Genomic DNA, 26,888 nt, shown 5'->3' with positions numbered 1-26,888 from the left:
AAGGTCAAGATATATCTATAAATAGTTTAGATCTAGATGCGAGAGGTTATTCCAACACCTTCAGTGACTACTAAGAAGGGATGAGAGAGGACAAAGGCCTTATTATATAATCGAACAAAGACATGAAGTCTCAAAGCTAGAGGTAAAGTATCGATGAACGCCAAGTACAGCCGAAGCGTCCTATGATGCGTTGCCTAGCCATGACAAGTCGCGCAGTCCCTGTCTATACACCGAGAGAGCGGCCGCCACATGTTTAAGTCTCCAGTATGAAGGCTGTAGAAATCGATAGCTTATCCCTTCCTTAAGGCCGATATGCGAGTAATGATGTAGACTAGGAGGCTGTGCAATTAGTACCTGATAGTTTAGTACCTGATAGTTTTTAGTAGGCAGTTCAAGCAAACCTAATAACAACAATAGGTTTGCCATGCTTTCTTATTCACATGACCCCCGTCCGGATCGCTGTACATAGACAGATAGATCCGCTACCTTTCACTTCCGACGTCCGCGGTGGGGTGCCTAGGTGCAATAACGTCGCGACCAGATCTTGGCGAAGATCGTTGCTAAAAGAGCAGATCTGGCTCTAAACTAACGTTATCTCATCCAGTAGTTAAGGAATAGGTGGGCTTTAGATCTACTAGAAGTCCATCCCTTCCATTAGTTCTGTCCGATCCAAGACCATTCCTTTCTGACCGATATACTCTCTCAAGGCATCCCAATCCGCTCCCTCCTCCTCGCCTTGGCGCCACTTCTCTCGAAATCCCCACGCACAAGCAATCTTGTCCAACGCAGCCCTCTCTTCTTCCCTTATCCACCGTAGTCGTAAAGGTACTCCCGGGGCCCAGGTCACTCGCTTCATCTGGTCGTTTGTAGTAAGTAGGGCTACAACGCCGAGCGATGCTGTGAAGCCTACGTAAGCCAATATACCAGCGAACGCAACATTAGTCGCGGTAGCGCTATCCATAGTATTTTGAAGATCGGAAAAGTTCCTAGCAAGGACGTATGCCGCCAACGGTGTGGCTGCAAAGGTCCCCACGGGTAGTAGGGCCTTGCGTAAGAGCTTGTTTCGGATGAAAGCTTTCGTGGCATAGGTATTCTCGATAATTCCAACTGCCGCATCTAAGTTTCTCGCCTCAATTGCAGTGTCCAGAGCTTTCTCGATCACATTAGGCTCAATGGCATTTGCTACCTTGTTGGGATTCTGCTTTGCGTAGCTGATAGACCCAGCTCCTTCGCGAGGCATGGGTTTTGATGCATACAGTTGAAACACTTGGGGGAGTGTTTCTGGTTTGCCTAGACGTGCTTGTACGTCGACATATTTTTCCAGTAGTTCTGGTGTTATGAAGACAGGCGGGTGAGCTAATACCGCGTAGGCGGTGTCTGATATCTTATCGATGATCTGCTTGACCTGACTCGCTATACTGGCAGTAGCAGTATTTATGGACTTGGGGAAGTTAGGATTGCTTGTGCTATCCAACGAAAGTAGTTCAGAAGCGGCTGAGTCAAACTCATTTATCATATGAGCGATTTGTGGTTGTACAGCATCGTCCATAATATAATCGGCCACTACGCGACATGCCAGGAGAGCAGCACTCACGTCCGCTTCTGACGGTATGCGTTTGTTCGAGAGTACTTTTGATTTGCTCCGTTCCAAATAAGTCATCATATTAGTGACAGATGACAGCTCTTCGCTCGCTGCTGTCTTAGGTGTTGCCCTGATTTTACTATCATGCTCTCCTAGAGTATGCCGAGTGTTACCAGTCTCTAGTATCTTCTTTTTAGTTGATAGTACAGTAGAGGCTAAGAGGGCCTTCTGGACTGCATTTGCTCGTAGAGCATGTTGTACTATTTGCGGTCGATGCCGGGTAGTATTATGAGAGCTCAATGCGGGTTTTGTAGAATAAAAACGGCGAGCGATGATGGAGTCGCAGATCTGGCAAACCGACTGCGGTCGCGGGACAGCAGCCGGTCGAGGCATCGCTGCAATTCCTATAATACGCAGGAGACTGGCATGTGGTGAATATGCCTGTGATAGACACAATCAATCGTTACGATGCAAAAACTCGTGACGTGAGGAGACTGAGTAGGTAGACTACCTGTGTTAGGTACCTTTTGTTGGTTGTCGCGAAGAGAGATTCAATTCAATTAAGACTCGATAATGAGACTCGGTAATAGAGGTTGTGACTTATCGTCTCTTATCTTCCTCGTCATATGCAATATTCTAAATAATATGCTTCAATGCCGAGATAAGGCGGGGCAATCCGGGCCTGCGCCACAAATGTGACGACAACGCGCGGCTGAAAAGCTTATGTTTCCAGCAATTCCAACGACGTCCAATGAAGTCTAACTTATTCCTACCTCCTAAACCATCGATACCCAGGCACCAGTCAATTGCATTTCGCGTCGTTACGTACCACCCGCCTCTCTCACCTCCCTTCTACCTATAAGTAAAAAGTAAAGAGATACCCATCGCAGTCAAGAAACAGAACATACATCAATTCACTTTTACCAAGACACTTAACAAGTCACTTATACCGATTTCCCGTATTCTTATCAATTCGATACACGCACGGTGACGCCTACTTTACACCTCAACTTATAACAATCTTCACCGACCCGACACACGTTCCTCTGTCTTGCCTGTGTGATCGAATATCTCAATATACTAAGAGAGCCGGAGCCCAATCTCCGAGATGCCTCCTCCACCACCTCCGCCGCCGCCGCTCCCGGGTATGGGAGGGCCACCGCCTCCTCCCCCTCCACCTGGTGGACTACCACGACCACCGGCTGTCGGTGCTGGCCGAGGTGCCTTACTTAGCGATATATCGAAAGGGAAGGCTCTGAGAAAGGCCGTTACGAATGATCGTTCTGCTCCCCAAGTAGCGAAGGCGTCAGGGGGAGGAGGAGGTGGAATGCCCACCGGAGGAGCGCCACCTGTTCCTATAATACCCAGGGGGGCTCCTGCTGTTCCGGGCGGCCTCGCACCACCGGTCCCGGCAAATAGAGCGAGTAGCAATGACCATAATAGTGGCGGAGTAGCAGAGCCCGCGCCGCAGTTAGCAGGTTTATTTGCGGGCGGCATGCCAAAGCTAAAGAAACGAGGTGGAGGTGTAGATACAGGAGGTAAGTATCACATAGTCCTACAGGCCTATTAAACTTGGCAGCGAAGATTGCTTACCGTATACGTAGCAAACCAAACCGCATCTTATCTAAACGACACAGAGCCGTCAGGCCCGAAAGCGCCGCTAGTACCAAGACCGCCTGTCGGATCCGCCCCCGCTGTACCAACACCTCCAGCTCGTGCCGTGCCCACACCTCCGACTACGGCCTCTCATGCTTCAGTAGCGACTCTAAGGAAGGCGATCAGTGATGTCCCAAGACCGAATTCGATGGCATCAGCAGCATCCTCGAAAGGACCCCCGCCGCCGATAGGGAAGAAGCCGCCTCCTCCGCCCGGGTCCAGGAAACCCTCAACCGCACCATCTCATCCTCCCCCCTTACCGAGCTCACATGCGCCGCCGCCTCCCCCATCATCTGCTCCAGCGCCGCCGGCACCTCCACCTCCACCACCAACGTCCGCGCCAGCGCCACCACCTCCGCCGCCAGTATCAGCACCCGCACCCCCGCCACCTCCTCCAGCCGCGGCTCCCAGACCACCCCCTACTACGACGCGATCACAACCTCCTCCCCCCCCGCCGTCAGCACCGCCATCTAGCTCAACATCACCAAGCATCGCAGTCCAAGCAGCGATGCGTGCAACAACAACAGGAGGCCGTTCTTCTTCTCCTACCGGCGTACTACCACCCCTCCCTCCGTCTTCCGCGCCGACACCACCTCCCGTAGCGCGAGATCCACCTTCAAATCGCCAGCGCGCCAGCTCGAATCTCCGCTCGATGCTAGACCCGAGCACATACACGCTAGTCCCCAACGGCACCAGCAAGAGCCCGAGCCCTACTCCCACGGGCAGCGCGATACCCAGCCCGCGCGAGGCGAGCAGAGGCGAGCGGTACATCGTCCACGACAGCCGCTGGCGTTTCAAAGACGAGAGCGAATTCCCCAAGCCCCGACCCTTCCAAGGCGGGCCCCGTAAGTACCGAGCCGGTCGCGGGAGCAGCGTGCCGCTGGACCTAAGTGCGCTCTAGGGGAGCAGTCGTGGTCAAGGTATGGTCATGCTAAGGGGAAGAAGAGAAATTGGAATAGGGGCAGAGAGGAAAACAGAAGATGCAGGGGGCATGAAGGAAAAGACCAAGAAAGAAGGGTATGACTGGTTGAGTATCCGCTGGTGAAGCTTTAGCTTAGGAGGTATGTACCCAATTACGGGCCCAAGCTAGGTCTATGTAGGAAATAGAAACACGGAGGAGGATTATTCGAGGTCTGGGGAAAAGGGGAAGGATGGGAGGGGATATGCCTTGTACATGTGTACTCTACTAAAGGAATACCCTATTAGTAGCGCAAGTGTTCATCCTCCAGTCTCTACTAGCCTACAGGTAATAATATCCCCCAGGCTATGTCATAATTCAATTGGAGCAAGGAACTAATTAGAAGCTGGCGACACTGAGCATTATAGAAATTTATAAGCATTACGTCTGCATCCTCGTGCCAAGTTTTACCCGTAAGGCATGAATTTGCATTGTAAATGGACTTCGACAATATCATCCGTTGGAATTCAGCTACCTAACAAACCAGCTAACAGGTATGCGGCCTTGCACATTAGTCAAGGACCAGCTGAGTGATACCTATCTTACTAAGATTTCGAACAATAAGTAGGAATTGCCATTTTGCACAAAGAAGAGTAGAACAGCCATGAAGCAAAAGCCAATCCGTACTCCGACCCAGATACCAACCAACATTCTCTTTCAACAAATCATACGCATTTCCACAATCACAAATAAGGTCAACCATTCATACACCCTAGCTGAGTGTTCCATTATCGGATGAAAGGGTTAAAAGTTGGATGTTGCGAAGATGTCTCCTTTCCCCAAGGGGGAATCTTATGAATTGTTGCGTCTTGGAAGTTATTTCCCCAGTAACCTACTCCATCAATCTTCTTTACCATCTCTGTTGCAGATTTGATGATTTCATCAAATGCCCCCTCCTGCCGGAGCTGCTGAGGTGTCCAAGAAACTTCCTCGCCTATTTCGAGGTCTCGATTCTGTTTCAGTGCCTTGTTGATTTCCTTAGATTGCAATGAAGCCTCATACCAGGTTGGTAGCTGACCACGTTGCGGATTTCCACGGTACTGCTCAAACATAATGGTCACATTGTTATTTGCTCTACCAATGATCCTCGATGCCATGTCATGCACCTCGCAGATCTCTAGTATGCTTGTAGTTGATGACTTTGAACCAGAGGTGTTGGAAAGGGGTCGAATATTTCCTCCTTTCCTGGCGTAAGACGCAATGTTGCGGGTTCGGACAAGCATTATCTCAGCCTGGTATACTCCCTTAACAATGAATTCCAATAGCGGTATGCCAGAGTCTTGGTTTCTATATCATGACATTAGTAAAGGCGTAATGGACGAAAGGGTTTAGTAGCAGTAAACTTACATGACACGCATGCTGTCAATAAGGTCCTTTGCAAAGTTACCGTAAGTTAGGCTCAAGTCTTGTGACTTAGTGAGGGTGACTTGGAAGTCCCATACCCTCTTGGGGCAATGCACAAAGACAGCGCAAGAATCACCGTCCAGTTCATAGATTCTATAGGTGAAATCTTTGGCGTCAACCTCCAATATGAACTTTTGAAACTTTTCGCCTGCTATCTTAGCGCAGCAGTAGATCTCATAGATAGTTTTGCGATCAGTGGGCACCCATAGTCTTTGCTTATCACTACCTTCCGCAAATGCGATATAATTTGCATCTTCGCCTTGTCCTGTAAGAATCTTTGTGAATATGAGATCCTGTGGTCGGACGTGATGTCTATCCAAGACATCTTTTATGTCCTGTAGTGACTTGACCTTATCTTGACAAGCGCTACCCTTCAAATATACGTGGTCGTGATTGATCTTTGTGAGACAAAAACGTCCAAGTTCAGCTTTCAAAGACACCTTACCAGTGAAAATCTCCAGTGACCCCATCATTCGGACAAGCCTCTTGACAATGGCTCGAGCCAATTCGGGATCGGGATCTGACCCTCGGACTTGTAAACCATCATATCGGCGACCTGCCTGCTGCCTCATGGTAGAGTGCCGAGGCGGGGGCGGGATGCTAGGTTCTACACGGAGTTCCCCTATTCGAGCACCCTTCCATAACTTAATGAATGGGTCATCAGGTTCGATTTCAGACGCTGGTGGATGTTGAGGAGCTTGTGTTCCTGGCTGAGTGATGCTTGTTTTCTCACTTTCTTTGTTGATACTTGCTGATAGCTCTTCCGTTTGTTGCTCGTCGAACAGGATAAGGTCCTGTTCCGCCGGAAGTATCTCCGGATCCTTGGAGGTACCGGCAGATCGTTCTACAATTGTTTCTGCCTGAGGATCAGGTGGCATCAGGCTTGGTAAACCAACATTCTTATCATCCAAATGTGTACTCTGGTGCTTGTAAGAAGGCTGTTGAGAAAGGCCTTGGTTGTACTCTGGGTTAGGCAGCTGGGTAACCCAAGAGACAACCTGTGGATTATTCTTAGGGTTGAATAAGACCTTATCCGACCCATAAGCTCTAGACTTCGGTTTGTAACTCCACATGGAAGGCGAGAATGCCCTATATGGTTCATTTCTGTACTCGGGCGATATAGATGGTGCAATTTTTGCTGGGCCTTTGGTTGGTTGGGAGTCGTTACCTGCTAGAGCCACAACTACACCCTGCCCAAACATTTTTCCGTATACGGAACCGTCTTTGCCCAATCTGTACACGGATCTATCAAGGAAGAAAGTCGACAGGGTAGGTTTCCTTTCATGTCCCATATAAACAAATGTGCCAGGACTCTGTTGCTTGTCCTCGGCGTAAATGAAACTCTTGCAACAGGTTAAATCAGCCGGATATGGCAATCCCTAGGAAATATTAGACTTCGACCGCAACAATAGATAGTAGTAGAACAATAATGAAACTCACAGCATAGTTTGCAAGAGTCTGTAGCTTGCGTACCACTACACCCATCTCTTGGGGTGATTTGCCGCCGATAAATACGGCAAGCCCATCCCCCCCCAACGCCAGGGCACAACCCGTGATATGTTGTAACTTGGCCAATACCTCGGCCGTTACTAGTCTCAAAGGGTTTGGGCCTCTTCCAAGAAGCCCCTCAGGGATCTCCCATACCTCTATAGAGGCAGCGGATTGGATTTCAGGAGGTGCAGTGGCTAACCCAAGCTCACCGATGTCCGGTGTGCGATAAGGAAAAACCTTATTTCCGGAAGACTATATGCATATTAGATACTACTAGCAAAATAGGCAGCATAACTCCCTTAAAAAGAATGATGTAAAAACCTATGGAAGAGAAAAGAATAAGAAAGGGGAATACTTACCAGTTCGGCCGCAAGCTCTCTTTGGACTATATCGTCCAATATTAGCTGGCAAGCAGCCATAACCGCTGCTTCGTCGGCGATCAGGCACCTGACCCTGACCCAAGAGGTGTGCAAGTCATATGAGACTTGCACACGCTATAATTATGTCAGTAAGGCTTCAAATCAAAATATATTTGAAGGCGAAGCAACTTTGAATAATGGTGGAAACCTACTTGGAAGTCATGTCGGAGTCTGCGAGTGAACTCCTGGACTCCGTCTAGGTGGAATGCCCAGTTTGAGACAAACCAAAACTCGGTGTCCTTTTCCTTTTTCTGGGCCGCCGCGGCTTCCCGCGCTTCTTTCTCGGCCACCCACTTGGGGAAGTCGTGGCGGAGCGCCTCAGCAACTCGCTCAGATACCTCAGACATGATGACTCTATTCCGAGGATGTTAGCCTTTATTTGGATGTTCATAAACTTTGCTTACATGCACATCGCAATCGTTAATTAACAAGACGCGTCCAGTAACATGTCAAAACGCGACATAGAGGACTTACCTTGAAACAGTATATAGGCACGCAGATAGAGTGTCCTTGAAAGACTCTTCACGGTGTTAGTTGTTGCAACAACAGAGAAGGTGATAAGAGGTAGGTAGGTAATTAGTAATGAGGCACGATAATGTACCTATTGCATAGGCAAGAAGAAGAAACACAACATCCGCTAGATTCAAATAAAGAAGGCAAAGGGCTGGCAGTTTTCACACAGAATGAAGTTTTGAAAGACGGTATGCTCGACAAACAACGTTAGGTCACAATGTTCACTCAGTCTTTGGGTTCGAAAAGTCGCGTCGGCGACGCGACGTGATTTGTATTGGTAGAGGCTATAGCTATGGGAAATGATGTATGGGATTGGAATATAGAAATGAATTAGTAGTACCTTGAGACCCGGTGTAGATAGAAGTAGTAGGTTGTCGTAGTCGTTGTAGTAGTCGTAGTCGTTGTAGTAGTCGTAGTCGTAGTCGTTGGTGTAGTCGTTGTTGTTGGCTGTGAATGGGTTGTGGGTGGAAGAGGTGAAGAAACTGAAGGATGAAGTTTGGAAGAGAGAATTGGAAAAGATGGATATTCACTGTGGACCAAAGTTGCATGCAAGTTAGTAGGAACGATTGCCGAGCAACTACCTAGGCAACTATGTAAGGTAGGTACCTACCTAAACTAAACGGTATAGAACGAGGGAAGTCGGTCTTTCCAAAGCTTAATGACCTAGATGTTCCTTCCTGCCGCTAACCGATGTGAGGCAGTTTCGGTTTTTGGGAATGACCACTAGGCTCCTCTATCTATTTGGGTACGGCAGGTGCCCACAATACATGTATGCTTGCAACAATCACGCGTCCTACCTTATCGGGCACTACTCCCTAGTCGTACTTGCTCTAGGGACGGCAAGTTCAGATCCGTCAGGTACCCCTTAGATTAGGTTATGTCATACTGGTGCATGTGATGTAGGCAAACATGTACTTAATGTACCTAGATCTTTTTCTATTACTACAAATACAAGTGCATTGCAAAGACAGGCCTGACCAACCTGAATACATGTAAATTAATCATGTAGTCCATGAACTACAAGGTGCTTTCATGGAGCGGTTATAACCCTTCTTTTGCTGTGCCTACTTAGTCGAATCATGGAAGTCTGTGGCTGAATATACCGAAAACATCCTGTGTTGTAGATGACTTGCCTGGAATTCTAATGAATACGTTGGTATTTATATAGAAGCTCTCAAAGTACACCCCTTTTGTCGTATTTTACTTGATATACTACCTAGAATGAAGCTATAGAATGCCACAAGCAATAGTCATACCGTAAGTCAATGGCAACTAAGTAATAGGAGTTAAGTAGCCGGCACAGCTAGATCGGTCCTCAGGGTGCAACATGTTCCGGAAAGGTTGATTGCTAAATGTGAACCTGAAATGTGCCGATAGACATGCCGACCTGTGGTCTCCGCGGGATATCGTGGGAATCACAATATCAAGGTAAATAAGGGATAGTGAAGGAGGGGGTTGCCACGGGATCCCGTGGTAAAATGCCCATTTGATAAGATATAAGTAGGTCAGGGGTAGTAGGGGTCAGTTTGCCACGGGATCCCGTGGTAATCCAACGACTCATAATCCTTTTAGATAGGACCCGATAGGTAGCTAGTTTTATAGTACCATCTAAACCGCTAGTAGATAGAGAATAAACCTTCTCGCCAAACGGTATCAATAATTTGAGAGGCGTTAGGGTACCCAACAAGAGATAATTTAATTCTGGCGTTTGGATGGCGACACATAGCGAGTTTGCACCATGATGAACATATCCAAAGGCACAGATCTACACAGGCTATATACAAGGTATACGAGGGGAAGTTGCGTTGAACACTGTGATGGGTTAGGGCATATATCTATATATAAAAGAGAGCACTTCATGATCGCGCAAGGAAGAATCGAGTTTATGATAGCCAGCAAATCTCCTTTATGGAAGGGCTACCCTACCAATAGAACTTATGGCAGTAATAAATTAACCACAAGCTCAACGATATAGTTGATAATTCCTCCGTTGTGCCACCGTATGTGGTCGAAAAATCGAGTTCCTTACACCAAGTGACTTTCGTAGCTCTGGCGGCCATACTGGACGTCGTCAAGTGCTGCTTTTGACGGGTATGATAGCGTGATCTTTGCTGACCTAGGTGCCTATCTAATTTGAGTAGGTACGTTAGGAGGTAGCCATTAAGCTCGCTAAGGAATACCCATGCCAAACATTAGGTCTTTAACGCTGTATAAATGACCTGCCTACTTGAAATTTCGTGGTATTTTAGGTAATTATATGCCTTGCAATGCTTACCCAAGGTAGAATTGACAATGAGATTTATCTGTCTGAGGATATACCGTAAATGGTTGTGGCATGAGATTATTTGACTGTACCTAGGTCAGCGAGTTCGATGAGTCAAGTCAAGCCAAATAACTGCAAAGACTTGACTCGATACAAGTCAAGTCAAATAAAATGAAAATGAGGCTTACTTGGCCGTATCGTGGGCTTGACCTGAGGCACATACGGTATCAATACCGGTAAAAGTCCGGGTAATGAAATCTCCGGGATCCGATTGGTCAGAGCCGGGGTAATCTAAGATATATACCCACCTAGCCCCACCCCCAGCACTTTTTACAGTTTAAAACACCAAAAAGTTATCGTGATCTTAAAAAAGACAATTACAAATAGCCTCATTACCTTGTACGCATAGGGGCACGTACCCCGATACGTACTTAGAATAGAATAGAATGAGGTCATCTCAATAGCTTATTATAAGCTCCTCATTATTACATCAACTGTACAAAGGTGCTAGATAAAACCCTATAATTACCTTAATATAAAACGTTGCCCTTAATAGTTTACCTTAAATCGACCAATTATATCCCTTAAATATATACTAAAATAGGCCTGAACAGCCTCAACTTATTTGCTTAATAAGCAAATAAAAAAATTTATACCTAACCTGGGCAAATATCCCGCAAAAGCTATCTACCCAAGCCAAGTCAAGTCAGGCCCGAGTCAAGTCAAGCTTTTATTTGATTTGTCAAACTCGCTGACCTAGGTAGGATATTTGGGTGATTTAATTGGGTAAGTTCCAATATCAGATGGTAGAAAAGGGGTAATCTGCTTATGTAAGCAGTCTGGCTACAGCAGACTGTAGTTCACTTTATAGTCAGGAAGTGCTCAAGTATTTGGTAGAGAAATCCTAGCTTGCCTAGAACAGTAACTGGGACGAGTAGATCCATAACATGATGCACTACGAGAGATGTATCCTAAGCAATGATAATTGTAAGTGTTGGATGTCTTAGTGATCATACAAATTCGAGCCGAGTGGAGCATATCAAGTGCTCGTAAATCTGTTCATCGCAAATGACTTATTTCTATAACTATAAACTGGCAAACTGGGTATATACAACGTAAGTGGACAATAGAAGGGAGGGTCATGAATGTAAATGTTCATACGCCTTTTGTCATACCAGCCGAGGGTCTCCTTTTGCCCTCTTAAACTTGGGGGCCTTGTGATGAAATGAAAATGCCATGGACTGCCGGGTCTCACTCTGATTTAGACCGCAGTCACAGAATATCCTTTGCCTCAAACGCCAATCCTATGTATCGTAACATATCCAGACCAGAACTCTCTTCGAGTACCATTTCCTGACCTGGCCTTGGTCGCTCAATTTAGTTAACTATCGAGGTTGTAGTATAAAATCCGAAAGAGAATCGCCGTAGGGTATCGCGAAGGGCGAGAAGGTCGTTATTATAGTTCGAGTGGTATCGTCTTGGTACTAGCGACACGCTTGGGAGTGCGGAGTCGCGATGGGCCAGATTGAAATAGGGGAAAGGAAAAAAAATTATTGTACTACAATATCAAAGCCGCCATTTTAGTACATGATAGGGGAATATTTTTGTCGAAGGGGAGCAAACCAGCACGGGTTTCTGAGTGTTCAGGGGGCGCTTTGCCGACGAGAGGACTGCACGGTAAAACTAGGAGTATATCATTACTCAGCGCCCTTCACGTTTTTCTTCACGTTAAGCGCCCATTTCAGCTGGCCGAGTACGCGCTTCGCCTCTTCGAGAGCCCTCACCTGCTCTTCTTCTCTCTCACGGGCGATTTTCTTGATATCCTTTAGCGCTTGCTCCTGTTCGCGCTTATAGGCCTCAAATTGCCGGGCAATTTCATCCTTTTGCCGTTGCAGGTCTCGAATATTTCCGTCTTGCTGGTCACACAAATCGCGGAGAACGCTGATTTTTTCATCGTCCATCCTACGTTCCTCAACCAATGTTTTGATTCTGCCCTCAAGACCCACCATAACACGCTTAACTTCGTCGCCCTGATCCTTCCAATGCGACGATATAGCATTGTATCGACCCTCCATTAATGCGGCATGCATATTAGCCTCTTCGACCTGGACCTTGGTGTCTCGGCGACTCTTCTCCATCTCTTCGCGCCATGTTCGTTCACGTTCTTGAGCATCCGCTGTGCGCTTCTTCTCGAGGTCGACCGTAGACTGTAAGTGCTCAACTTGACGTTCTTTGCGACTCAGTAACGTCTTGGTTATTGTGGCTTCTAATAGGCGGCTTTCATAATCTGCGACCATATGCTCCATCTTGTCTTCTATTAGTTTAGCCGCTTGTTTTGCTTCATCGGCCCTGAAGCGCTCAATCTGGATATCCCGTTTCAAGGACTCGTTTTCCGACACCAATTTATTAATTACTCTGCCCGTCTTTCCTAAACCGGCCTTACCGACGGCGCCGTCCCATTGTGGTGAACTTTCCGGCGCTCCGCCTGTACGGTCTTCGGGCATGGGTGTCCCCGGAACCTGTAAAGACGAGGTTGGCTCCTCCGCCGTCTCTTCTCCAGGATTCGCATCACTTGCGGACGTATATGGGTCTTCACTTCGCGATATCGGTAATGGCGGTTCTAAGACAGGCGATTGCGGTTTTAACCTGACCGTCGAGCTGCTCTGTGCTTGTTGAGAGTTGTATGATGTGCCGCTAACATTGCTATTAATGGAACTTGAAAACCCGCTGTTTCGCGCGGACGGTGATTCTGACGAGATATCTGAAGGTGCTTCAAAGCTAGGGACGGTACGAATAGTGGATGGTATTGCGCTCTTGCTCTTGCTCTTGCCATTGGGTGAGAAACCGGAGTTGGCATAGGAGTTGTGTTTTGCCTCCGGGGCTGGACTGTGGGTGCTCATGGTGTTCGCGTTGTTGGAAGTATGCGCCGGTTTCGATTTTAAATTGGCATTTATTACACTATCGTCTGTATATGTAGATTCTAAGGAAGAACGTTAGCTTAGTTTTACCGCCTTCCCAGTTAGAATATAGTAAGGATTTTGCTTTGTCCCGAACAGTAAGCCTAGAAGATGTAAGGAGACAAAGTTTTAATTGTCTCCGAAACAATGCTAATAGACGTTTCGTGGAATAGAAACAGGGACGAGTGGATTATGCGAATATGTGGGCTTAATTATGTTTACCTTGTTTAATGCTTTGTCGAGTGGGAGTGAACGGCTCTCGATTAGGAACAGGACGTATTCGAGGGGTTTGCAATCGACTGGGCATTTCTCATTTCCCCGTTTTTTATTCTTATTCACGTAGGGATGTCACGTCGCCTGTCAACGGATGGCTACCTGTAGCGAGAAAGATATCGAGGGGTAGATAAGCGGCTTATGATTTCTAGCGTTTTGTCTGGTTTGATGTTGGGTGTGTGGCGTGGAAGGGTAGGTAATTAATTCGAGCTTGGACGCGGTGGTGCCGAGGATATGTATGTCATCCAGAGGACAAGGGCGCAAAATCGACGTCAATATAGATAGTAGGTTCTATACAACAAAAAAAGGGTAGTAAATGTATAAAGGAATATGGTTGAAAGCTCTTCAATCTTTGAAAAGGGCTATGCGCTCAACTTGAATTTCGGGTGTATTCTTCACATACGAAAGTAGCAACTTAAAACTAATGGAATTCTTAGGCTGACTTAAAGACGGAGGAGCAGCATTCAAACACACATCACATCTCCATGTTTATGTGTACTATTATGCCGTGGGCCAGATCGCGGGCCTCCCCAATGTTGTTCTGTCAGGGCTACTTAAAAAAGGTATTCAGTGTAGTATTTACGAACGGCCGCTAGCGACTCGGCCTTGCAGTAGAAATACGGTACAATGATTATGTACTGTACATTCAAAACGTTCGTGGCTGTTGAAAATGCGCTTTACTATTCTTGGTCTAGGCTTAACGGCTTAGCGTTTGCATCTGCTAAGAGCCACGCGTTGAGCCACGAGCAGTCAGCCAAATTTAAGAATGCTGGGGTATTTGATCACCCCTGTCTAGTCCCTGGCTTGATTCAACAGCGCTATCTTGTGCGCGCTTTTCGTATCAACCGACGCGTTTTATCCCGTCTGCCCGTATCCCACCTTGTAATTACATACACGGTACCTATTCGTCCCAGCAACCACCACGCACAAGATGTCATGGATGCAATTCGGCTCTTCCCGACGGATGGCATTTAAGGGCCGCGATATATCCGCTTCTGAAGCAGTGGACCGCATGTCACCTGCTATGTCCCGTTAATAATATTTCTATCTTGAATTGTATCAAGGGTGACGGGGACGGGGATGGTTACGCAGATCCGACAGCTTATTCGCAGTAATCTCCGTCAGAATTACCCGCATTCTCTCTTATGTCAGTATGTAAACGCCGCGTTTGTAATAACGAACGGGAGACGCGTGCAATTGTTGTACTTGGACGCGTGAAGTGTCCCTTTGGAATCTTGAACTATCGTCACAATTTTACGAAGAATTCAGCATGAGATATGATATTAATATTATACAGGTAGCTATCTTATTTTAATTAATTTGTAGTTATAGCGCTTGCGCGGTAGCCTTGTACTTTTTCAATGCTGCTCGTTTTGAGATACGTCATCTGACTGGAGGATGAGATGCTTCTTCAAGCTAAAACTCTTAGATTGTATAGGCATCTAGATAATAATCCCATAAAATATATACTTCCCTCCAAATATGATGTCATAACTCAATCAAAAGCTCGTTCGTCAAAATCTATACAGCCCGTCCGACATGGCGACCCTCTCTCCGCTTGACAAACTTATGCCCCGGGGTTACGTCCGCCAAATGTTTTGCTTCCCCTCAACACACGCCGCCGACACTATTAATACGCTCAGGATGGGGCTGAAAGGAGTTGTAAATGACGTCCCCTACCTTCTTTCCGGGGTCCTCATCAGCGAAGATGGAAAACATATTTACCTCAGCAGTCCTTATCAAACGCTAGAGGACCTCTACTACGAACAAGATCTTTCGGATACCCTTGATTACGCCGTCATCGAGGCGCAAAACTTCCCGCCCTCGGCATTCACCGCGCCAGGGATCATACCTCCTCACACGCAGCCCCCGTTTCCGAATCCAGCGCCGGTATTCCGGGCGAGCGTGTCGCTTGTTAAGGGTGGGTTCATACTATGCGTCGCTGTTCATCATTGCACGACCGACATCACTGGATTCGGGGCCTTGCTTAAGATATGGGCTTCTCGCTGCCGCACAGGCGCGTCTGTAGTGGCTGGGTTTGATCAGTCTTGGCTAGATCGTGGGGCTTTGATTGAAAGACATAGCACTCTTGACGTGACAGCGCCTCCCTCTATGCCTAGACTGCTTCACGTCCGGGGACCTGACGACTATGCTAGGCTTGCTGGTCCGACATCATTCTCATCTAACGATCTTAGGACCGGCATATATTTCTTCTCACAAACTAAGTTACAAGCGTTCAAGCATGTCGTGAACGAGCATATCGCTTCTCAGGGCAATGCGGGCTGGGTTTCTTCAGGTGATATTCTCACAGCGCTACTTTGGAGCGCCATATTAGTCGCTGAATCAAACACAACGACTGCCCAGGAGGGTACCAATACAATAGGTTTCCCCGTGAATTTTCGCTCTCGTCTCAGCCCACCTTTACCCTCGGACTACCTCGGTGCCGCCTTTGTGATGGCAGCAGCCACAGCTTCACGGACGGACCTAATATCTCTCGGTACAGGGGCAGCCTCTTCTGGTGACCACGTTCTATTAGATTCTACCTCAATCTCAAAACTAGCCCAGATTGCTTCCACAATTCGTGCTTCCCTTCGCAGTGTGGATGAGCAAAGCGTGCGAGATACACTAACATATTTATATGCCGCGTCCAGCAATCATCCTCCAATCACGCTGGGGCCGCGTCATGACGGCATATCAATTGTCTCGTGGGCAGACCAAGGCGTTTATGAGTTAGATTGGGGTGATACAGTCGGAAGATGCGGTGCCGTTAGGTTGCCTAAGTTGGCAAATAAGAGATACCCTATCGTTCTACCTAGGATACCAAGCAGCAGCAACGGTGACGAGGGAGGTTTAGAGGTTATTGTTAGCTTTGATAGGCAAGTGTTGTTCAAGTTTGAGCAAAGTTGGCCGATTAAACAATTCGCAACTCCTCGGTGTCGTTCGTAAGGTGGGGTGCAGTGTTCAGGTACACGCCGAGTTGACCTCATGGTCTTGTAGAACCACACGCTTAAAGCTCATATTCGTAATATATTTTATGGAGGTACATATGTATCGCAGTGGCCTTTTAACCTACGTTCTGGATACCTGTGTGTTGCAAGCAGTCGTTATAATAATACCTCGTAAAGTCTTCTAAAATGCAAATCGTGATTATGTGCTGGTATTAACTGATTCATATATACATATAAGATGATAGGAATATCGTAGGAGTTCATAAGCCCAAAGACGAGCTAACTCCAAGAAAACATGTCCCTATTTAATAGCGCAGTACCGGTATTGGTTATGACCGCCTGTGTGTCGCCAACGCGATCAATTCCTCGCATTCGCCGCTGTTTTTCAGCATACCCCAGAATGCGCCCTCAATGTCGATCAAGTCCCCAGGAGAACCGGCTCTGTAAAGTGGTTAATAACGAACAAATATAGTAGATAATAGAGAAGAACTCAGCTGGGCAACATACTCTATAACTTTCCCTTCTTCCATAACAATGACTTGGTCATAATCGATAATAGTCCGTAGACGATGAGCAATAGTTATGATCGTCGAGCCGGCAAACTCGGAACGAATGATCTGCTGCATGCGCACGTCCGTCTCGTGGTCCACGGACGCCGTCGCTTCGTCCAAAATAACGACTTTAGAACGGCGGCACATAGCGCGTGCGAGCCCGAGAATCTGTCTTTGCCCGTTGCTGAAGTTCTTGCCGTTCGCCGCGACCTGAGTGTGAATCGAAACTCCACGGCCAGGCGCTTGGTTATCGGCGTCGAAGATTTGAGTTAGACCGCACGCCGTAAGGACAGATTGCAGTTCTGCCTCGTCGAGCTGCTCCAAGGGGTCAAGATTCGATCTGATGTCCCCCGAGAAGATGACCGAATCCTGCGGCACGAAGCTAATGCTTTCTCGGAGACGTTTGAGAGGTATGTTGTTGATATTAACACCGTCAATCACGATACTGCCGGAAACTACGTGTGTAGAGCGTAGCAGGGAACGCGCAATGGTACTCTTGCCACTACCGGTACGACCGATGATGGCGACTCGCTGACCTGGCCGGGCGTTAAGTTTCACACCACGCAGGATGTCAGGGCCATCCATCGAGTAGCGAACAGTCACATTCTGGAACTCCACATGGCCAGTTGCTGGCCAAGCTGCAGGAACCTCAGTTGCCTTCGACTTTTCCTCCTCGGAGTTTACCTCTGGTTCGATTTCCGCGTATTCAGATACGCGTTGAAACGAATTTAACTCTACTTCTAACTCGTTCATGTTCCTCACTAATGTCAGGATAGTTTGGCTTAGGCCAATAGCGTTGGTTAGCGAGAACCCAACAAGACCCGGCGAGCCAGATTTATAGTAAGCTATGCATCCGGCTGCGACCGCAACCGTAGCAGCGCAAAAATCGGACCGGATAGACACCCAGCGGTTGCAGTTGTATTGAGCTTCCATCGCGCGCATATACACGGCGAGCTTGTCAGCAAGGATCGCCTGGAAGACATCGTCCATCGGCTGGCGAGCTCTGATGACCGCAAGACCTCCAGCAGAATCGCTGAAGTGGGAGAAGATAGGTGATGTTTGCACGGCGCAGAGGCGTTTGATCGATATCTGCGCTCTCGCGTATACTTCTCCCGTGGCAAAGCCGAGAAAGCAGAAGAAACTCGCCGGTAGTGCAAAAATGGGCATGATGGACGCAATGCTTGCCAACCGCAGAACAAGCCTAATTCCGTTATCGAGCGTCATGCGCAACCAGTCGACTAGAAGGCTGTCCATAGACTGTATATCTACACCGAACCGGTTGATAATACGACCGACAGGAGTATTGTCGTACCAAGCTATAGGAGCATTGAGGACGGCAGCAATCAGGCGCTCGTGCATAGTCTTCGCCGCTTTCCATCCTCCCCTTTGGTAAATATAGTTGTTGAGAAACTGGAGGGATATGAACGCCGTGACCGTGCCGATATGTATAAGGAGATATGTTGTCGCTTTGGAAGAGTAGTCGGGCTTGGATGATAATCCAGTCCAGATGGATAACCAAAAGGTGATCGAGAAATATGCGATTTGTACTAGGAAGGTATTTAGGATCGTTAGAGCGGCGGTAACGTAGCCCCCAAAGAGTAGCATGTATCTAACAACTGTTTAGGCGGCTCTAATTAGCGATGTTCCTTGTATACCTAGGGGTTTTATAAACTTACTGAATCCACGTGGGACGCGCCCCGATGCCCTCTTCTCTTCGGTTTCCGGTTTGTCTACGCGAACTTCGTGAACTTCATGATTTACCAAGTCCGTAGTTTCACTCTGTACAAAAATTCCTCCTGCTGGAGGGGTCGTGGTTGATTGCGATGAGGAATCAACTTCAATCTCTTCCTGGTGTGTTGTCCAATACGACTTTGCGTCTTTGGAAGGACTTTTAGCATTTGTCTTCGTATACGAAACTCTTCCCTGAGCCAAGGACACCAATAGTTCTGCATCTTCTATAGCCGTGGTAAAATGTGTTACTAGAATGATTGTCCGATCGTCTAGGAGTCCGCTACGGAAGCATCGCTCGTAGACTCTCAAGGCAGTGTGAGTGTCAAGCGCCGAGAATACATCGTCCAGAAGAAGGGTGGAAGATGATGAGTACAGTGCCCTTGCTAACGATATTCTTTGCTTCTGACCTCCCGAAAGACTAGACCCTTGCTCTCCGGCATGCGTCAAGTCGCCCGAAGGCAATTGCGCCAGGTCTTCCACGAGATCGCAAGCATGTATAATTTGCTTGTATCGATACTCGTTATATGGGCTATAGAATAGAATGTTTTCCCTGATGGTGCTGTTTTGTAACCAGGCTGTCTGAGGTACGTAGGCTACGTCCGGAGGGCAGGTTGCTTTTCCGCTTTCAAGAGTGGTCTCGCCCAAGAGCGATAGCAGCAAGGATGTCTTGCCACTACCGATTGGTCCCGTCACGATATTAAGCGCCTTTTCGCGAAATGAAATGGATATATTACGGAGTCGGAATCCGGAAGATCGTGTCAAGCAGAATGTCGCGTCTGTGAGCTCGGGCGGGCCAACTGGGAGACGTTTTCTTTCTTCAGCCAGTTCAAAGAATTTGTCGACTCGCTGTAATGATTTATGGCCTTGTGCTACCCATTGGATAACCTTGGAGAGCCATACGAACTGCGCCCGTAATATTTCTGTAAGGGACAGCGCTGTGAAAGCCGTCGGAGCTCTCAGAGGTCGGTCTGTAAAGAGGATAAATGACGTGAACATAGCGAGGAGACTGACAAGAGATAGCATGTCGCCAGCCATGAAAATGAGCATAGAAGTTACATTGCGCTTCCAGATCCGCTGTTGCTCTGTAGCTCGAATGGCGTTGATCATCTTGGCTGCCACATCTTCCCAGGCGAAAAATTTTAAAGTGCGGATCGACTGTAAATATTCAGAGATTCTCGACAGTCGATTATCCGTCACCTCCATTACCAATCCGTGCAATCGGGACTGGCGTCCGGAAAGTCGAGCAGGAAGCGCAGTCAGAGACAGCAGAACTGCGACGCCAACGAGAGATGACCACCCTAGCAACTGGTATAGAAACGTCATGGCTATTACCGCCGATACCGTACTCGCTGTCAAGGCATAGAATATGTCGGTCACATTAGCAATCGCGTCAGCATCATATGACAATAAGCTCTCCATCTTGACAGAATTCGCCTTATCCTTCGTTTCCGTATCTTTGGATCCATCTTGTGCCTGTGGGTCAATCTTCTCTTGCATACTATTGTCTGTCCTCGCCCATAACATCGTCTGGTATATTTCTTGGATCATAGTCGCTTTAGATAGTACAAGGAGCCGCGTGCCCGCAAATATAGATCGTTGGTAGCAGACAGAGCGAGCCATAGGCCCGAAGAACAGGAGCGCAATCCACACAAATGGATGAACGACGGCATTAGTTGTGTCGGGATCTTCGAGATAGCCCAAAAGATAGAACATGGCACATGGCGCAAGATACTCTGTCATCGCGGTTGCGATTGACCAGAGCATTATCGTCTTGATATCGTTCCGAAACGTCCGACAGAGGGTCCAGAAAGTTCTTCCCCCTTTTAGACGAGCTTTGCGCATACGTTGTAGTAATGTTGTCGGCGCATCGTATGTCGGTAGTGGAGGAAGATCGTCCATGACCAAGTCCCGGGAGAAACCCCGAATCATGAGATATGTGAGCCATTCGTAAGAGAGATAATATGAGAACCATGAACAGGTTTCTTCGGGAGATAATTCCCCATTCACATCATCTGAGCCCTGACTCTCGGGGTTAGGTTCTTTCCTTCGTGCGAGGCGTGGCGAGACAAACGAAGCCATAAATGCAGATGCTAGGCAAGCGAATTTAACGCACTCGATATTTGACGGGTTATCATGTGGACCAATAATTGCAATGGGCAGTAAGAGTTTAATAGCTTCCAAGATGGTGAAAATCGCTATTATTATGTTCATATGGCGGCTCAAAAGAATGCTGACAGCCTTGAGCCTCCAGGCGAATTGTGAAATTCCCAGGAAGAGCAGATAGCCCAAAGCAAGTGATTCCATCCATAATCCATTTTGGAGCTTGGAGTACAGCGTCAGAGACAATGCTGCAGCCAGGATAGCTATTTGCGTAATAGCATACTCGAGCGGTGTATAAGGCCTACATATTCGGTCGACATGGGACTTTATCGTGCGGCCGTAGAATCCATTGGACCAAATAATAGACACCAATAGTGAAATAAGGGATAGCCCAACGCATGCAAGTTGCAAGCGACCAGTTCCTATAATGTCAGATAGCTTGGCTGCGCGGTGTTGCCATATTTCATTTTCACTACGGGATTAGTTAAGCAAATACTAATATAAGAAAACTGTAGTTAATGAGCCTACATACCTTTCAGGAGTTTCATCATCCAATAGGATCCCGAGGCCTACAATTGGTATCTGCGGCACATCGGAGTTCATGAGGTGCTGGAGGAGAACTCGGTGCATGTTCGTCCTCGTCGTAGTCGTAGGGCATGTTTATTCTCAAGTGTATATAAGTCCAACGGCCGGGGACGAAATGCTTTAAACGCGAGGCGATAAATCAATAAATCAACTAGGCGGCCCTTAATTAGGCCCTTTTCACAATTCCGTTTTAAGCCGGACGGTCCGTTGACGACTTCACTAAATGATCGTTTTGAATAACGCTAAATTTTGGGGTTAGCTACCTGTTCTACATATATGAAGGCCGAATAACCCTAAAAACGCCTTATAATAAAAACGTAGCTCTAAGATGTAGCGACGTCGCTAAGCCGCTGTCCGTTATTGGACATGAAGATACCGACGCGGCCTCATCCGAGAGGCGAAGGTTTGATAAATGCGGTAGTTATCATCCGATTGGATGAACTAGCCCTGCCGGTTTATACTACTCCATACTCCATACTCCATATGTCCCCGTACGAGACAACAAAAAAAAGATTCAATAATGTAGAGGCTGTCGATAATGTCGTAAAGGTTGTGGAACCCCGAAGAGCGAGACCCAGTTTGCGAATTCATATGTAGGAAGATACTTAATACAGTGCTCATCGCACTTTGTTGGTCTTATTAGGCAAGCTTTTATCTAACAGTTTGACAGTCTGATAATGGTGGTATTGTCCAATACTACCTACCTACATGTAGGTATCACTGTGGAGGACGCTACTAAGATAGTCTTAGATAGTGTATGAATTAGATATATGTATTGGGTATCTCTCAGATGTGATCCGTTCATGTACCGTACTGTCTGTCGATGAGATAACATCACTATAGAGTCATAGACTTAGGACTTTCCAAGTCCGTCCTTCATGAGCTTGACGATGGAAAAGCACCGAGTAAATATTCCTTACGAACGCAGAAGACAGTTCAGTAATACCAGATATCTGCTTTTATGCTCACTAGTCTTCCTCTGTTTGATCCCTTTTTACTTCGGCCCATCACTACGCTCTCGGGTCCGGCATTGCTTAAATAGATCACCCAATAATCAACCATACCGTGATGATCCAGAGAAATGGTGTCCCTTGCCGGATGTCACGGTACCCAAAGACGACGGCCTTGAGCCGAGCGAGCATCTTATGAGCTCTCGGCAGTTACAATTACAGGTAGAGCGCCTTTCCGCAGCCGTACGCGTTCCAACCGAGAGCTACGATGACAATGGTAACGTCGACGAGGATCCTCGCTGGGAAACGTTCCAGGACTTCCACCAGGTGCTGAAACAACTATTTCCGCTTGTGTAAGTGATGATCACTCGCAAATTGAGGCCCACCCTTGTATTCTTTTTACGTATTCTTATTCTCGGAAATATAGGCACTCGCAACTCGAGCTTCGCAAGGTAAATCGTTACGGTCTTTTATATACGTTTAGAGGTGAGGATACTTCTAAGAAGCCCATTCTGTTGACGGCACATCAAGACGTCGTCCCAGCGGGCACTGCTTCCCGTTGGACATACCCGCCATATGAAGGACATTTTGATGGGTCTTTTATATGGGGCCGAGGGGCGGCCGACTGTAAGAACGTCCTCATCGGCATCCTCTCGGCTATTGAAGACCTACTCTCGCAGTCGTTTGTGCCGCGCCGCACTATCGTACTCGCTTTTGGGTTTGATGAGGAGACGGGCGGTGTTAGAGGTGCGGCCGCATTAAACCAATCTCTGGTTGAAGAATGGGGCCTGGATTCTTTCTTGTTCGTTTTGGACGAAGGTGGCATGGGGATGCAGAGCCAGGGGGATGTTCTCTATGCCTACCCTGGTGTAGGAGAGAAAGGCTACTACGATATCCAGCTGACACTTGAGGTTAAGGGCGGCCATAGCTCGAGACCCCCGAGGCATACCGGTATTGGTATCATGGCAGACGCAATCGTAGCGTTGGAAAACGAGCCGTATACTCCCCGCTTAACACATTCAAATCCGTTTCGCAGGGTATTAGAATGCAGAGCGAGGTACTCTCCTGGAGCAGTTCAACCGTGGTTACGTGATGCACTTCTTAGTGGAGACGAGTACGGAATCGCCGAGAAGCTCGCAGAAGAAGAAACAGAAGAGAAATGGCTGGTTCAAACAAGCCAGGCCATCGACATCATCAATGGAGGCGTTAAAGTCAATGCTCTGCCCGAGAATATTGAATTCCAAGTGAACCATCGCGTAGCGCTACATGAGTCCGACCGGTACATCGACAGTCACGTCCGAAGAGTTCTGGACCCCGTGATACGGAAATATGAGCTTGAGTTTCGGTTTGAAATCCCCAACACCTCGTATACAGAGGACTCGGAACTAGAAACCACTTCATCTGGAATCTTGAAGGTGAAAACTCTGCAGATAATTGATATAGCGCCAATATCAGCAACGGATAATGACGTGTGGACTGTCTTCAGCGGTACTATAAGGCATGTGTTTGAGAGTACAGAGAGTGGACAGGGTAAAATTGTTGTCCCGGCTGGGAATATCATGACGGGAAACACGGACACGCTTCATTATTGGAACCTTACGGACAATATATACAGATTCACCCCATCCAGAAACGGAACGAGGTTGAACCAGCACGGGATCGACGAGCGGATGGGGCTGATTGCTCACTTGGAAGGTATGAGGTTATATTACGGTAAGTGACCTGGTGATATATAATATTTTTGGATGCATATACTGAGATTTTTGACAGACTTGATCCGGAATTTCGATAGCTGGGACGGCGCATGAATCTAAGCCATCAACTTGGATAGCCCTCGCCGTCATCTCAGATGAAGAGAAGAGACTATGTCGGATGCATATAAGCGAGATGATCGAACCAACGCTATGTGGATATATAAATATTAGGGGAATAAGAGTCACGTCGGCTTTTGCAATCGACGATTAGTAAATTATTCTAACGAGTTCAGTCATAGATACCTACGTACAATGCTTTTCTCAACTCGAGAACCCGATTTGGGCAGCGGGCACATTACCTGACTACTACCTACGTTAGGTAGGTATCTTCCTCGGTAGCGGCCTTGTACGTGTTGTGGTGATACTGAAATCGCTCGTCTGATGGCTTTTATGGACTTTTTAACGCAAACTGCATACTTTGAGAATGAAGATTCAAACCCGCTATGAGCTAGGTAAGTTAGATTAGACCTAACAAGAAACTCCGCTCTTCGTGGTGCTCGCGTTAGCATAGGGTAGATATATTAATCAACCCCCAGTTCTGCCGCATAGCCTCTGCCAGATAATAGGATAATGGAACCACCTTACTATAGATACTATGCCATAATACATTAGTATCCCTTTTAACAGACTATTTTACCAGACGTGTTGTATCTTAGACAATGAATAAGCCCGAATGTTGCTTCATAACATCGAGGTAGTCAACCCGGACTCCTTTAATACTCTGAATTTTGATGACCTGTTCAAGCAGCAAACGGGTCCTGCGAAAGTTAGCTCCCCAAATCTCTGCCTCCGTAAGCGTCTTAACCACCCAGTCCTGATACACGACATCCGTAGTTTCGATACCAGCTAAAAATAGAAGACGCGGCCAGATATTTTGTGGCGAGGGTGAGCGCAAACGTCCGACTAAGGATGCCAGACGCACGATGTAAATTGCCGCTAGTTCAGATGGCGTGAGTTGGTTCGGTACGCTGACAGCCACCGGAGGGGGAACCTTCCTGTGGTAGTTTATCACGACTGCATAATATGCTGCTAGGAGTAGTAGACAGTTAAAGCATTTTGTCGTAATTTGACCGGCAAGAGCGCGGCTCGGCTCCTTAATATAAGAAATGATCGGCGCAACCGAGGGATCGCGATCAAATCGTTCGCGAAGGGTAATGAGTCCGCATTGTACGTTAGACCACATTGCAATTGGCGCGGGACCCGTCCTACGATGTAAGTGGACAATCCGGCTATCCAAAAAGTCAAGCTCCAGGGATAAGCGTAGAGAAGGCTTTAAATCTTCTGTGCTGGCGGGCAAATTTGGAAAGGCGGCGTCTATGAAATTGTATTCTGCACAGAATGACTCGAGGTTCTCCAGGAGACGTCCTGTACCTCCGATCCAGGCCCCCCGAGCATCGTATGCACCTAGCCAGACTAGCATACGAGAGCCGACGTATCCGAGTGGCGTTGCCTCTCCACCAGCTTTTAGATGGCGACGGTGAGCGTCAACAAGATCCGCAATGAAGTCCAGGTGCTGGCAGTAACCATTGATATCCCTTGCTGCAAGGAGCTCGTACTGAACAGCAAACCAGATGGTAACAATAGAACGTTCAAAATGGATAGCAACAGTTTGGTCTCGGTGCAGCATTGTGATGGCAAGCGAGTATCGCTCTTCTGCCTTCCGGATTAGGTCAGGCTCGGGCCTCGTTTGGCCAAGATGCAAGGCCGTCCACGCCAATATGGTATTGAATAATGGCGCATAGAATAGCGCCATGTTACTGAAAACGTGGCTATAGATGTTCTCCTCGCCTGTGCTACGTATCTTGCAGAAGTCAGTCATGACATTCAAGAAGTGCTGGATGAGTCTGTGGTCATCGGGGCGTATAACAACACTAGCGTCCTGAGTACTCGAAATAGGAATAGGACCTGGGATCTCAACCTGACACGGCTCTGATTCCGTCTCGGACGATAACATTGGATTTCCTGGAGTGTGTGGGGATAGCCACTCCTCGCCGAGTAGATCGAAATTCATATTAAGGTCAAAGAAGGCCGGTATGTAACCGGGGTTCAATTGGGTTTGGGCTTCGTACACATCCAGCTGTGAGATGGTGTTAACCACACCGGGTTCTGGAACTACCTTGGGCTCGGCGCCATGCTGAGGCGGCGGGCCTCCGGCCGAGACCTGGACGGGAGAGTGATGCGGCACGGCAGAGTTGTCCGGCCCATTTCCGCCAGAGTTTGGTTCTACATTGTCCCTTGTATTTTCCTTGAGAGGCAAAGGCTTCTGTTTGAGCTTGGCGTCAGGGGCAATACGTTGCTGAGACGAGTCAGATGAGGTAGTTTTATCATCTACACGCGATCTCGTGTAGCGAGAATTAACGAAGCGCACGCGGTAACGAAGCGTTTCCGTAGAATTTGCCCGATTAGGCTCATAAGAGCAAGTTAAAGAAAGACGCGTGCATGCGTTGCAAATAGGTTTCGTCTCGTCGCACCGTACTTTGCGGCGACGGCACGAGGAACAACCTGTCTTGGATCTCGCTGGCCGAGTTCGATTCATGTTTGTTGTGAGATTGGAAGACTAACTTTGACTAATTGATGGGTTGGGATCCATTCTAGGTACACATTAGGTGGACGGTGAAAGAGACCCTGGAAGGAGCCAACGGGATGTGGATATGATCCACTTTGCGGGGTACGGTTGACCAGACTAACAACTGTGCCAAAATGAAAAAAGTTATGCCAAACTAAGCTAAAGTTGGTAGGAGGTCACTTGCCAC

At 47.6% G+C, this 26,888-nt stretch overlaps 9 protein-coding genes across 9 annotated transcripts; 3 read left to right on the top strand and 6 right to left on the bottom strand.

Moving 5' to 3' along the window:
- Positions 1-44: 44 nt before the first annotated feature.
- On the bottom strand, positions 45-530 carry F5Y00DRAFT_154465 (uncharacterized protein). The gene has a single exon (XM_048004585.1). It carries the CDS (start codon positions 424-426, stop codon positions 181-183), a length of 246 nt encoding a protein of 81 aa, XP_047868706.1. The 5' UTR covers positions 427-530; the 3' UTR covers positions 45-180.
- F5Y00DRAFT_154476 (uncharacterized protein) lies at positions 87-2,127 on the bottom strand. The gene is made up of 2 exons (XM_048004586.1): positions 402-2,127; positions 87-331 (listed from the first exon to the last, which is right to left on the bottom strand). The coding sequence occupies exon 1, from the start codon at positions 1,973-1,975 to the stop codon at positions 635-637; it is 1,341 nt and encodes a 446-aa protein (XP_047868705.1). The 5' UTR covers positions 1,976-2,127; the 3' UTR covers positions 87-331; positions 402-634.
- Positions 2,128-2,157: 30 nt separating this feature from the next.
- F5Y00DRAFT_226074 (uncharacterized protein) lies at positions 2,158-4,577 on the top strand. The gene is made up of 2 exons (XM_048006275.1): positions 2,158-3,120; positions 3,187-4,577. The coding sequence occupies exons 1-2, from the start codon at positions 2,691-2,693 to the stop codon at positions 4,137-4,139; spliced, it is 1,383 nt and encodes a 460-aa protein (XP_047868704.1). The 5' UTR covers positions 2,158-2,690; the 3' UTR covers positions 4,140-4,577.
- A 307-nt stretch (positions 4,578-4,884) lies between these two features.
- F5Y00DRAFT_272423 (uncharacterized protein) lies at positions 4,885-7,857 on the bottom strand (the record flags this gene model as incomplete). Its single annotated transcript, XM_048012971.1, has 5 exons — positions 4,885-5,483; positions 5,544-6,979; positions 7,041-7,343; positions 7,451-7,585; positions 7,663-7,857. 5 exons carry the CDS (start codon positions 7,855-7,857, stop codon positions 4,925-4,927), a joined length of 2,628 nt encoding a protein of 875 aa, XP_047868703.1. The 3' UTR covers positions 4,885-4,924.
- Positions 7,858-11,288: 3,431 nt separating this feature from the next.
- Positions 11,289-14,080, bottom strand: F5Y00DRAFT_226072 (uncharacterized protein). The gene is made up of 2 exons (XM_048006274.1): positions 13,466-14,080; positions 11,289-13,266 (listed from the first exon to the last, which is right to left on the bottom strand). Exons 1-2 carry the CDS (start codon positions 13,548-13,550, stop codon positions 11,984-11,986), a joined length of 1,368 nt encoding a protein of 455 aa, XP_047868702.1. The 5' UTR covers positions 13,551-14,080; the 3' UTR covers positions 11,289-11,983.
- Positions 14,081-15,055: 975 nt separating this feature from the next.
- On the top strand, positions 15,056-16,529 carry F5Y00DRAFT_272418 (transferase family-domain-containing protein; the record flags this gene model as incomplete). The annotated part of the gene is made up of 1 exon (XM_048012970.1): positions 15,056-16,529. One exon carries the CDS (start codon positions 15,056-15,058, stop codon positions 16,460-16,462), a length of 1,407 nt encoding a protein of 468 aa, XP_047868701.1. The 3' UTR covers positions 16,463-16,529.
- Positions 16,530-16,641: 112 nt separating this feature from the next.
- Positions 16,642-21,704, bottom strand: F5Y00DRAFT_226069 (abc transporter). The gene is made up of 4 exons (XM_048006273.1): positions 21,379-21,704; positions 18,692-21,318; positions 16,972-18,631; positions 16,642-16,905 (listed from the first exon to the last, which is right to left on the bottom strand). Exons 1-4 carry the CDS (start codon positions 21,474-21,476, stop codon positions 16,794-16,796), a joined length of 4,497 nt encoding a protein of 1,498 aa, XP_047868700.1. The 5' UTR covers positions 21,477-21,704; the 3' UTR covers positions 16,642-16,793.
- Positions 21,705-22,250: 546 nt separating this feature from the next.
- Positions 22,251-24,445, top strand: F5Y00DRAFT_154423 (carboxypeptidase S). Its single transcript, XM_048004584.1, has 2 exons — positions 22,251-22,734; positions 22,809-24,445. The coding sequence occupies exons 1-2, from the start codon at positions 22,310-22,312 to the stop codon at positions 24,100-24,102; spliced, it is 1,719 nt and encodes a 572-aa protein (XP_047868699.1). The 5' UTR covers positions 22,251-22,309; the 3' UTR covers positions 24,103-24,445.
- On the bottom strand, positions 24,072-26,694 carry F5Y00DRAFT_226064 (uncharacterized protein). Its single transcript, XM_048006272.1, has one exon. The coding sequence runs from the start codon at positions 26,669-26,671 to the stop codon at positions 24,788-24,790; it is 1,884 nt and encodes a 627-aa protein (XP_047868698.1). The 5' UTR covers positions 26,672-26,694; the 3' UTR covers positions 24,072-24,787.
- Positions 26,695-26,888: the final 194 nt, after the last annotated feature.

The sequence above is a fragment of the Daldinia vernicosa genome (assembly GCF_022497035.1).
Source record: "Daldinia vernicosa strain CBS 139.73 unplaced genomic scaffold F5Y00scaffold_5, whole genome shotgun sequence".
Lineage (NCBI taxonomy): Eukaryota > Fungi > Ascomycota > Sordariomycetes > Xylariales > Hypoxylaceae > Daldinia > Daldinia vernicosa.
The sequence above is the reverse complement of the archived record's forward strand: the minus strand, read 5'-3'. Positions and strand labels throughout refer to the sequence as shown.